The 12,176-nt window shown below is 29.3% G+C and overlaps 1 protein-coding gene across 2 annotated transcripts; it reads left to right on the top strand.

The window, feature by feature from the left end:
- Positions 1–6,433: 6,433 nt before the first annotated feature.
- Positions 6,434–10,975, top strand: LOC110646975 (cytochrome P450 72A15). 2 transcript variants are annotated; one of them, XM_058145573.1, is made up of 5 exons: positions 6,434–6,791; positions 9,245–9,462; positions 9,556–9,800; positions 9,974–10,340; positions 10,423–10,975. In XM_058145573.1, the coding sequence occupies exons 1-5, from the start codon at positions 6,512–6,514 to the stop codon at positions 10,855–10,857; spliced, it is 1,545 nt and encodes a 514-aa protein (XP_058001556.1). In that variant the 5' UTR covers positions 6,434–6,511; the 3' UTR covers positions 10,858–10,975. The 2 variants fall into 2 exon arrangements, with proteins under 2 accessions (XP_058001556.1, XP_058001557.1); XM_058145574.1 differs by having other exon boundaries at positions 6,435–6,791; positions 10,432–10,975.
- The last annotated feature ends 1,201 nt before the right edge of the window (positions 10,976–12,176 follow it).

Here is a 12,176-nt window from a genome sequence, read left to right as displayed (position 1 = left end):
AAATAGTTAATTTTTAAAAATTTGGCAATGGGTTACTAAATCAGTTGTTATTAACAATCGATTTATAATTGGTTGCTAAAATAGCAATAGATTTATAATTAGTTGCTAAATTAGCCGCTAATCGATATTAAAAGCACTTTAAATATATGATTAATAACCAATTTTAAAATTAGTTGCTATTAGCAATTGATTAAGAAATCAGTTACTAAAATTCGTTACTAATAGTAATTGATTTTAAAATCAATTACTAACGACAACTAAATTAAGTAACCGATTGCTAAATTAAAGAATTATTTTAATTGGTTGCTAAATTAAAAAATTATTTTAATTGACTCCAAACTTAGCAACCAATTTACAATTGATTATGAAAATCAATTACTAATAGTAATCAATTGCAATTGATTTCTAAAATTGGTTGTTATTTGCACCTATTGCTAATAATAATCGATTTTTTCAAGTTGCAAATCGATTGTTAAATTTTTCCTCCCAAAAATTTTTGCTTTATTTTTTATTTCTTCTTTTTTAATTTGCAATCTATTTGCGAATTGGTTGCTAATAGCAATCGATTTTTATAATTGGTTAAAATCGGTTGCTATTAGCAACCCATTTTGCAATCTATTTTTTTCTCAAAAAATTCCTGACCAATTTTTTGTTTTTTTTTTTTTAATATGCAACTAATTTATGAATCAGTTGCTAATAGCAACCTATTTTTGAAGCTGATTAGCAATCAATTTTTTCTCCCTAAAAATTTCTGTCAATTTTTTTTAATTTTAATTTCCAATTGATTTGCAAATCGATTGCTAACAGTAATTAATTTTTGAAATTGATTTTTTCCTCCAAAAATTCTCATCTATTTTTTGATTTTATTTGTATTTTGTTTTACAATTGATTGAAATCGGTTACTATTTGTAACCAATTACGAATCGGCTGCAAAATTTCTTTCAAAAAATTTTTACACAATTTTTTAAAAAATTAGCAATCGACAATCTTTTGCTAATTTACTTAGGTAAACCACTACTTATTTTCTTACCTCACTACTAATTTTCTTTCTCACTACTCATTTTTTTTTCTCTCTTTCTTTTTTTTTCCCTCTCATTTTCTTTATCATTTTTTTCATTCTCATATATTTTATTCATCAATTTTCAAATATATTTTTTTCATTTTTTTATTTCTAATATATTTTCTTTATTATTTTTTATCATCTATTTTCTTTTTCATCTTTTTCTTTCTCATATATTTTGTTCTATATTATCTTTTCCTTTTTCATCTATTTTCTTTTTTATTATCTTTTTTCTCATTTATTTTCTTCATCATCTTTTTCTTTCTCATCTATTTCTTTCATCTTTTTCTTTATTATTTTTTTCTTCTACATCATCTTTTTCTTTCTCATCTTTTTTTAATTTATTCTTCTTTAGTATAAAATAAAAATTATTGTACAAATATATTTTTTGTCTATAAATTATTTATAATATTAAGTTTTAGTAATTTATCTTTTAAATATCTTTTTATATTTAATATTTTGTTAATTTTTTTATACTAGATATTATTAGTAATTTTTTTGTCACGACTCAACCTATGGGCCGGACCGGCACTAGGATTTGGGCCAGCCTAAAGCCCCCGAGGCCCGTAGTATGCCTAACTATTTCTCAACCCATGACTAGGCTCACAATTTAGGCCCAATATGCACATAAAATAATTAAAATTAAACTATTATAATTTTATTTCAGGCCAACTTAGCTTAGTAATTATCAGAAACTAAAATTAGGAGAGCCTAGCTCGATCCTGTTACATCATTTACAAACTATTTAAAACTCATAAAATTTTTTCATTTATTAATATAAAAACTTAAATTCATGTAGACCCTGACAAGATTAATACTACTACTAGTACATGCGGAGTTCTAAATTACAAATTTATACAATAATAATACAGTTAAGTAATTTTCTCCATAATCTACGAGGAAAGTAAAAGGTTATTCTGAAAAAGGTCTCCTCCTGTAGCCTAGAAAAATAGGTGAACAGGAGTGAGCGTTCGACTCAGAGAATAAAATATCAATTTTAACCATAATCTCTATAGCTATCTAAAACTAATGCACCATGTGAAGTGAAATGCAACATCGTTATAAGTTTTATACAAATCAGATTAAAAGGGCAATTTGGAGCACTCACGCACTCGAGAGTGTCAAACAATACATATATGAGAGCTAATCCCCTATACAGCCCTCTTAATCTAACCTTTGCCAGCGAAGATCTCAAGCCGGACTTTTGCTTAATAAACTAAATACGGGGTCCCAACGAAGAACTCAAGCCATGTCTACCCCGAAGAACCGGGTCCCAGCGAAGATCTCAAGCCATGTCTACCCGTCCTGTCCATATCCAACACTATACCACACGTTCGCCAACGTACACACACTGCTCCAAATTACCACAAACAACATCCATGGCACTTTAACATTTATAAATGCAATGTAAAACGTGCCTAGTGTTTAACTACATAGATACATACATATAAGTGATGCATGGACATGCTTGAACATATAATAATATCGAAATTATAATTAAAATTAATATTTTATTCACAGTACATCGAGGACTATTGTGACTGTTGGATGGAGGAAAATAACTGACATCGATCACCTAATAATTAAATTATAAATTTATTAGTACTAAGTTAAGATAAAACTCTAAAGAGATAACAAACAGCCTAATTCATGCCGTAAATCCGGTAGAGTTTCCCCTATACCTAAGACCTACTCAACTTGCAAAAAGGCTTCAAAATACACTACTATACCTGCCAATCACACGATCACAACTCAATCACATCACAAGGCCCCTCCTAGGCCTACCTAAACAGTCAACAACCACAATTTGAAAAATTACAATTTAGCCTTTATAACTAGCCCTTTTGCAAAACTACCCAAACGATCTCTAAAAATTCTAAAATTTTGACCCGCGGTCCTTAATAATATTATAAGGCTATTGCAAAAGGAATTACAATTTTCTGACCATCCACGAATATTTTATGAATTTTATTCTAAATCGGTATTAGCCGAAAATGAGCAACTTGGAGTTTTGGTTTACCTATGCCAATTCTAACACCTGGGACACGTCCATAACGTCTAAAAATGCTAGGTTTGACTGTAATATCGATCACGTTCTGAGACGGGCTGCCGAGCAGCCGGATCTGACTGAAAATGCGGTCCCGGCGCTGGTGAGCTATCTTCGATCCGATCGCACATAAATTAAGTTCAAATTGTGTTAATAATTGTTATAAAATTATTTTTAAATTTTGAAAATCGAAAAAGTTTGAAAATCTCATCAAGCGATCTGGACCGTCCGATTGTCGTCTTTTTTAAACGGTGTCCGATTGGAGCGGGACCAGTCCTATCTCGAAGATCTCATCGTCCTAAGTCCATTGGTGTCCTCGTATTTTCGATTTGACGGTCGGATCGCCGAAAAAGTGATCGAAAATCGAGAAACTGATATGATTTTCTTCCAATTTTCCCTCACCGGTGCTCTTTCCTCTGGCCACCAAACAGGGTGCCACTGGTCTCATCTAAAAGTTCATCATCTTAAGAGTCCATGGCACTTGAAATCACCTGAAATGGCGGCCGGGGTGACGCCGCAAAGTCGGCCCCCTGTCGCACACTCTCTCCCTCTCTCCTCTCTTTCCTCTCTTCTTCTCTCTCTTTCTACTGCCTCCTACTCGGTGCTGCTGCCGTCTGGTGGTTGTTTTGACACGGGGGAAGGCCGGCGATACCTCGCGCGGCATTGATGCTGGCGGGCCAGATGGAAATGAGCGGGGAGAAAGTGAGGGGGAGAGTGGAGTTGAGGAGAGAAAGTGTAGGGGGGGGGGGGGGGAGGGGCTGCTGCATTTTAATTTCTAGATTTTTTTTTTAACTTCTAATTACGCTATTAGTCCCTCAACTTTTTAGGGGTTTACAATTAGGTCCAAAATTATTTTATTATGTTTAATAAAATTCTAGAAATGATAAAAATAAATATAGTCTAGGAACATTTAATTATTTTATTCTCATTTACTAAATTAACTCTAATTAATTTAATTATTATTACTTTATTTATTATTATTATATTCCTTTATTTTTAAAATCAGTTCAAATAAATCCTATGATATTAATAATATAATATTTTCTTTTTATTTTATTTATAATTTAAAATTTTTTTGGGTTGTTACATTTTTAAATATATTTTATATTAATTTTTTATTGCTAATTTTTCATTAATAATTTTTTAAAAATTTTATTTATTTGAATTTTTTATTTATTATTCAAAAATTTAATTTTTTTTTATAATTTTTTAAAATTACCAACCTACTTTATGGTTGCTAAATTAGTTATAAATAGTAACTGATTTACAAAATAGTTGCAAAATTATAAAATTAAAAATATTAATTTTTTTGCAATTAATTCTGTTTTAGTTGCTATTATTAATCGATTTTGTTGTTAAATCGGTTGCTACAAGCAACCGATAGTTTTTTATCAAAGTTTTTATTTTTTTTAAATTCAATTGATTTGATAACCAATTTGATTGTTGTTTTTTGTTTGCAATTGATTTGGTTTTTGGTGCTTATTTATAATCAGTCTTATTGCAATTGATTAAATTGATTGCTAAATAAATCAACAAATGATTTTAATGGTTGGGCAACCAATTCGATTGGTTACTAATCTATATTTTTTTTGTTGTGATAAATTTTATAAAATAATATATTTATTTATATATTAACATATAATTAATATTTTATAAATATTGAAAAGATAATTAAACATTTATAGAATTTTGTATGTATTAGTCATAAATATTAGAAAATAATTAATAATATTCTAAATTGAATATAAAATTTAAAAGTAATATTAAAGATTAATGTAAATATAACTTAATAAGGTTAAAATTTGAGTTTAAATAATTAAAATTTAATTAATTAGATTTATTTATTTGCATTAATAGGTGGTATGTTTTATTTTTTTTTTATTAATTTGTACATAATTAATTTTTTAATGTCTAATGGGTGAATCATTGACTCATTGATTAAATAATTGATAAATTTATTTTTTTCAATTAATTTGTACATAATTAATTTTTTAATGACTAATGGGTAAATAATTGACTCATTGATTAAATAATTAATTTATCAATATGATTTTTTCCTGATCAATCTCTAGGCAAGATTTAATAATACGAGTTGCACGGAGCACAAATAATTCAAAATAAAAAGAAAATAGAAAAATTCCTTAATGGACGGTAAAAAAGGCAAATTATAGAATATGTCGTATAGCATGGACATTTTCTCTCACATAAATATAGAATTTATTTTTTCATAATTTATTATGGAAGGACTCTTATTTAAGCATAGGAGTGTAAGAAGAGTTTTTTTTTTTTTTTTTTTCTAAAAGATTGTACCTTTAAAAAAATATAAAAAAAATGACTGATTTAAAGGGTATTTATTAAAGAGGATGGGGCTGCAACAGTGGAAGAGAGAGACACGGGACTTTACCATGATTAGGGACAACCAAATAAAAATAAAAAAATAAAAAATGTTAAAAAAGAGTTAAGAGAAAAAGAAGTAGGTAGACGCTACTAAGCTAGACACCGCTCTAAGTAGTGTATAGATTTTTATTATTTATTTATTATTTTTTTTTTTTTCAGTCTCCACTCTAAGTAGAGTTCATCTCTGCTTGCTGCACTTAATTCCACGCACCTATCGCAAATATTTAGATAATTTTTTAGTAAATAATTATAAAATAAAAATAAATTAAAATATAAATATTTAAATGAAAAATTAGTTAATATCTGTTATAGAAAATTAATAAAATTAATATAATAAATAAATTATGTGAAATATTTTATAAATATTTAAAAATTTTTATTATTTAGTATTTATTAATTTAACAAAATATTTTGTGATAATTGTAATATAAATTTGTATTTAATATAAATCATACCTTTAGAGAGGGTAACATGGTTGCCACTCATTAGCTAAAGCCTCCTTCAGTTTCAATGTTCAGTTTCAATTTAATTGCCACTCATTAGCTTACTATTCTTCCTGCTGTTCTGTCGGATGTTAATCATTCTTGCTGAGCAATGTTTAGGGCGATAAGGTGGAAGTCAGATTTCGTTTGAGAAAGAGAGTGACGAGAGACGGAGATGGACCCTTTGGTATTAATTAATTTTTTTTAATTAGCTTACTTTGAGAGATTAAACGAGCTTATTATATTGATCAACAGCAATTATTGCTGTCAATAATTCAGATTACAATGGTTAAATTAAAATTTTAATTCAGGTGCAATTAAATTATAAAAAATTGATAAAGTTTGAAAATTTTTTATCATTTGCCCCAATTATAATTTAAATTATTAGTGGACGAGTAATAGCATGTCAGCCACACACATATTAGTGGTACAAAAAAAAATCTTACCATTATGATTTGCTTTTAAAGCCGTGGATGACAGACATGCCTTTCTCTGAGTCTCTCAAATAGTGATATTGATGAAAGTATGGAAGCATCAAGTAGCAGTTCCGTGGCAGTATCAATTATTTTGGTGATAATAGTAACATTGGGATGGAGAATACTCAACTGGGTTTGGTTTAAGCCGAAGACGCTTGAAAGGTTTCTAAGACAACAAGGACTTGCAGGCAATCCATATAGGTTTTTCCATGGAGACTTGAAAGAGAGTGTGGCCATGATCAAGCAAGCAAGATCTCAGCCCTTTGATTTTTCACAGCATCTTGCCCTCCGAGTTGCTCCCTTTCTCCTTCAAATCCTCAACAATTATGGTACCTATGCTATATCATCCCCAAATTTTATTATATCTGTTTGTGCTTCTTTGTTTACAATATATAATTCTATTATTATTATTATTATTATTATTATTATTATTATTATTATTATATCTGTTTTAATTATTGTTAAGAAAAATTTAACAAATTTGTCAATATATATAAAAAAAAACTATATGGTAACCTTTTGATAATACACACCTTTCTGCGGTAGATGTACTAAAATATTGATTATTAGAGTACAAATCACACTACTGCACACTAGTTGTGGCGCATAATAGATGAACTCTTTAATAAGTTTTTTTTTTAAATTTAATATATATATATATATATATATATATATATATTTTATAAGTTTTTGTTAAAATTATTAATATTAATCTATTTTATTAGTAACTTGAAATTGAAATAAATATATAAAGACTATAAAAGTATTTCAATAAGAAACATAAATACAATTTTCACCGCTCACCAATTATTATGATTTAAAGCATTTTTTTAATTTTCCTTTCCAAAACATTAATGTTTTTTTATTTCTAACTATTACAAAAAATAAATGAAATTTTGTTGAACAAAATAAATTTTAAAAAAATAATTTGCATACTTGTCAACATGAAATATTTTTATTGGCTAATATAACAGGTTAGGTTAAAATTTATAAAATTAAAAAATGGGAATAAATTTGAAAAAAGAAGTAAGTTCTTTTTTAGTCATTGGGAACTTTAATAAATTAAAGTAAAAAGAAAAAGGAAAACTTATTTAAGGATGAATGATATCTATAGTTATGATTATTAGTTTAATAGTGCTTCATCTTTTTACAGCATTATTATTATTATTATTATTATTATTATTATTATTATTATTATTATTATTATTGTTATTTACTCTAATTGAAATTTGAATTCAAGACCTTATACTTTTGAAGATGATTTTAGTAGGAATGTTAAATGAATTAAACTGCTCATGAGCTGTTTGAAGCTAAACTTAATAAAAGTTATGTTTGACTTACTTTATAAACAAGTTAAGCTCCAACCTTCTTTTTAGGTTGGTTTAATAAACTTGCCAAGTTTGAACTTAGCAATGTTTAGCTTACTAAGTCTCGCAAGCTAACTTGTTCATAGACTCAGAGTAGACTCATGAACATACTTTTTTTTTTAACATGCAAGTATGAAATTGCAATAAACAAGGCCCAAAATGGGAAGGATTACATGAAAAAGTTACAATAAAACAAGGTTTCAAATCCATCTCCAACAAGAATCCTACTATAGAGAGAGATCCAACCAAAAACAATAAAACCACCAAAACCCATATGCTCGCAGGATTCAAGAAGTTTCACCAAAAGATAAAACCATCATATGATCTCTACTAGATCTTCCACTAGGACTCTTCCCATTAGCAAAACACAATGCTAATCACCCTTAAGCAAATAGACCCTAGCTGGAGCAAAGCAGCAGCGAAGAAACTCAAACACAACAAAGACAAACAATTGGCACATACCAAAACCCCAGGAAATCTCAACCATAGCTTGATATAGGCCACTAAATCTGGCCAAACCGCAATATGTGTTAAGAAGACAGAGGCTTAAATCTCAACAGACCAAGGTGTTTCAGTCTTTATAGCTTTTAGGTTAGCCATTTCCGTCTCTCGCTAGCGGACTCCTTTATGAGCTCCCTCTCCCCATGACAGCAAGACCACAGTTCAACCATATCAAAAGCAGATCCAATAGCTGCTCTCTCCTTTCTCTCCACCTGCACAAAACAACCTACCAGCCATATATATGCTGATCTTAGGGAGGACGGAGAGCTAACCTCCTCACCCGTTCGTATAACAAAATAGTGAACTCTTCCCCTACCCCAAAGGGCAAGGGAAGGCAACTATGATTTTTTGGTTAAATCGAGGGAAGAAACTATGAGTTGAAAAAACTGGAGAGAAATTTTCTCTCTTAAAACAAGAGAGAGAACAACTTTTTTTTTTTTGGATAAAGTTTATTAAATAAGCTTATGTTGACTTGTGTATAGAAACATTTATATTATTTATTTTTTATAATATTATAAATATTTTTATTTTATTTATGACTTCTCTAAAACCAATATATTGATTAAAATTATCATATAAACTATATGTAAAATGTATTTAAAAAACATAATTATTTGTCGGAGCAAATAAAAAATATGCAGTTTGAACTATATAATCCTAAGCCTAAAACTCATTAGGGTATAAGTGAGTCGAACTGCTCGTAACCTGCTCAAAAAGTAACTCATTTTTTAAACAAGAGCCAAGCTTGAACTTGTTGATATTCTCAAGGTCAAAAAAATTTTGACAAACCAAACCTAAACCCTTCAAAACTCAGCTCAACTCGATTATTATTTATACTTCCATATTCCAGTATCACTGAGTTAAAGTTCACTGGTTTAGCATTAATAATTACTAACTAAATATAATTAATGCAGGTAAGAATTCCTTTATTTGGATTGGACCAATACCCAGAGTGAACATCACAAATCCTGTGCATATAAAAGAAGTATTCACAAAAATAAATGAATTTCAGAAGGTAAAGATGCTTCCACAGTTCAATGTGTTAATACCAGGACTTGTAAGCTATGAAGGTGACAAATGGGCTAAGCATAGAAAGATTATCAACCCGGCATTCCATCAAGAGAAGTTAAAGGTGAAAAACCCTTTCAATTCTTCTATTCTATCAGGACAAGATTAATTTCTTGGATCATTGATAAGTTATACATACAATGTGTGCTTCTTACAGCTTATGTTACCTGTATTTTATCAATGCTGTAATGAGATGATTGAGAAGTGGGAGAAGTTGATCACCACAAAGGAATCATGTGAGTTGGATGTGTGGTCTTATCTTCAAAACCTGTCACGTGATTGTATTTCTCGAGCAGCATTTGGAAGCAATCACGAACAAGGAAAAAGAATTTTTCAACTCCTCAAAGAGCTAAGCATTCTCATAATGCAAGCTGCACAAACGGTTTATATACCTGGTTGGAGGTAAGCATATATTCATGGGATTTAAACTTCTGATCTACTGATCTGCTCTGAGACATGCTAGTTCACTGACATTAGCAGTTTCTTCAATTTTAAGAAAATTCAAGTTAGTTCTAGTATATATTGACTTTCCAAGAACAAATTATCTAACAATTGCTACATTTGATCATGTGTAGGTTTTTGCCAACTAAAGCTAATCAAAGGATAAAAGAAATTGATAGAGAAATACAAGCTTCACTTAAGAGTATGATCAGTAAACGTGAAAATGCAATGAAAGCACGTGAAGCTACGAATGATGATTTATTAGGATTACTCATTGAATCTAATTTAAGAGAAACTAAAGAACGTCTGAGTATCCAAGATGTGATTGATGAGTGCAAGCTATTTTACTTTGCTGGGCAAGAGACCACTTCAGTATTGCTTGTTTGGACCATGATCTTACTGAGTAAGTACCCCCATTGGCAAGCACAAGCCAGAGAAGAGGTTTTGCAGGTTTTTGGCGGAAAAAAACCAGAATTTGATGGGTTGAACCACCTTAAAGTTGTAAGTATATAGCTGGCTGCCCTATGCTTATTGTAGAACTTTGTTAAAAAGAATTTAGTGTTTGATTAATATATAAAGCTAGATGTTACAGGTGACTATGATTTTGTATGAGGTTCTTAGGCTCTACCCAGTAGGAATTGCATTTACTCGAACTGTTAGTGAAGAAACAAGGCTTGGAGATTTGATACTACCTGCTGGGGTGCAAATTGCCTTGCCAATAATCCTTGTACAACAAGACCCTGAACTATGGGGGAAAGATGCAGCAGAATTCAAACCAGAAAGATTTTGTGAAGGAGTTTCAAAAGCAACAAAGAACCAAGTTTCATTCTTCCCTTTCGGATGGGGTCATAGGATTTGCATTGGACAAAACTTTGCTCTCCTGGAAGCAAAAATGGCTGTGGCTATAATTTTACAACACTTCTCTTTTCAGCTTTCTCCATCCTACTCTCATGCTCCTCACTCAATTATAACTATTCAGCCTGAACATGGTGCTCAATTGATTTTACGAAAACTCTAGATGAATGAGCTCAATAATTAATTTGCATAAATGTATGTAGAGGTAATTATTGTCAAATGAGGAATATATTATTATTATTATTATTTCCCTTGTTTATCAAATTATTATTTCCTTTTCATATCATATTCTAATTTTTTTAGAATAATAACATTCAGAAACGTCATGGCCAAGGGGCATTTTGAGGATATAATGGTAATTCCACAAAAAATTTTTGTGCTGTTACTCGCTAAATTTTGATGGGGCATTGAACCCTTGGAATTTTAAACTTTGCTAGGGCTGTATTAATTTCTCAAAAATCAGTATCTTTTACTATTATTTGCTAGATTTTGATGAAGCGTTAACTCAATATTTTAAAAACTTTTAGTAGCTTATTAGCAATTATATATGCATATATATATAAAAACTCTAAATTCTTTGTTGTCTTATTAAAAAAATGATTTTAATAATGAAACACAAATACTTTTGCTAAAAAAATCTCCAAACATCATTGCCTCTTAGTTTCTTCTTTTCCATCAATTATATTTTATCATTTTGCTCTTTAAACAAATCCACAAATATCAACTTATATTCTTTGAAATTTAAATTATTGGACAAAATCATCAAATCTTTCATCATTTTTTCATCAATTTGAAAAATTTTAGTGACTTTCTATTCATAATTTCATTACTACTGCTGGAATCTCTTCTTTTTAAAATTTCATCATACTTATTAAAATTTCATCATACTTAGAAAATAAATTGGACAGGCTTTTTAATTTTAACCATCAATATATTTTAAGTTCAAAACTTTATAATATTAAACATATATTATATTTTTAAATTAACAACAATTTCAATTTATTTTTAACAAGTCAATTTTATTTAAACAAATTTTATTATCAACTTTATTATTTCATATATATTATTTTTATAAATCATATTTTAATTGGACTCTCTATTTAATTAAGAAACAAAAATTAGATGTCCTAACTTGAAATTTTGCCTCCATCACTAATGACATTTATATATTTATATTTTATTTGTGTTTCATACCGAGTTATTATATTTGGTACTAGACTAGTTTGTTGGATTAGTGAATTGAATTCTCAAATCACTTTGAGTTTATTATCAGATTGAATAAGGAAGTGACTCATAAGATTAATTTCGGGTCTCATTTTGGGTCTTAAGGCATAGCAAAAATCAAATTTTTGGTGTCCTAAATCAAATCGGACTAGATCAGACTGATTGAATTGAACTGGCCTTTTCCCTTTTCCTTCCCCTCTCTCCCACGCGTTGCACCTCCCTCCCTTCTCTCTTCTTTTTCTCTCTCCTCCCTCACCC

This window comes from Hevea brasiliensis, chromosome 4 (assembly GCF_030052815.1).
Source record: "Hevea brasiliensis isolate MT/VB/25A 57/8 chromosome 4, ASM3005281v1, whole genome shotgun sequence".
In the NCBI taxonomy this organism is placed as follows: Eukaryota; Viridiplantae; Streptophyta; class Magnoliopsida; order Malpighiales; family Euphorbiaceae; genus Hevea; species Hevea brasiliensis.
The sequence above is the reverse complement of the archived record's forward strand: the minus strand, read 5'-3'. Positions and strand labels throughout refer to the sequence as shown.

Excerpts from the sequence above, each read along its gene's own strand:
- LOC110646975 (XM_058145573.1), top strand. The coding sequence starts at position 6,512 with ATGGAAGCATCAAGTAGCAGTTCCGTGGCAGTATCAATTATTTTGGTG. Across the intron at positions 6,792-9,244 it reads TCAAATCCTCAACAATTATG|GTAAGAATTCCTTTATTTGG; the intron begins GTACCTATGCTA and ends TAATTAATGCAG. Across the intron at positions 9,463-9,555 it reads TCCATCAAGAGAAGTTAAAG|CTTATGTTACCTGTATTTTA; the intron begins GTGAAAAACCCT and ends TGCTTCTTACAG.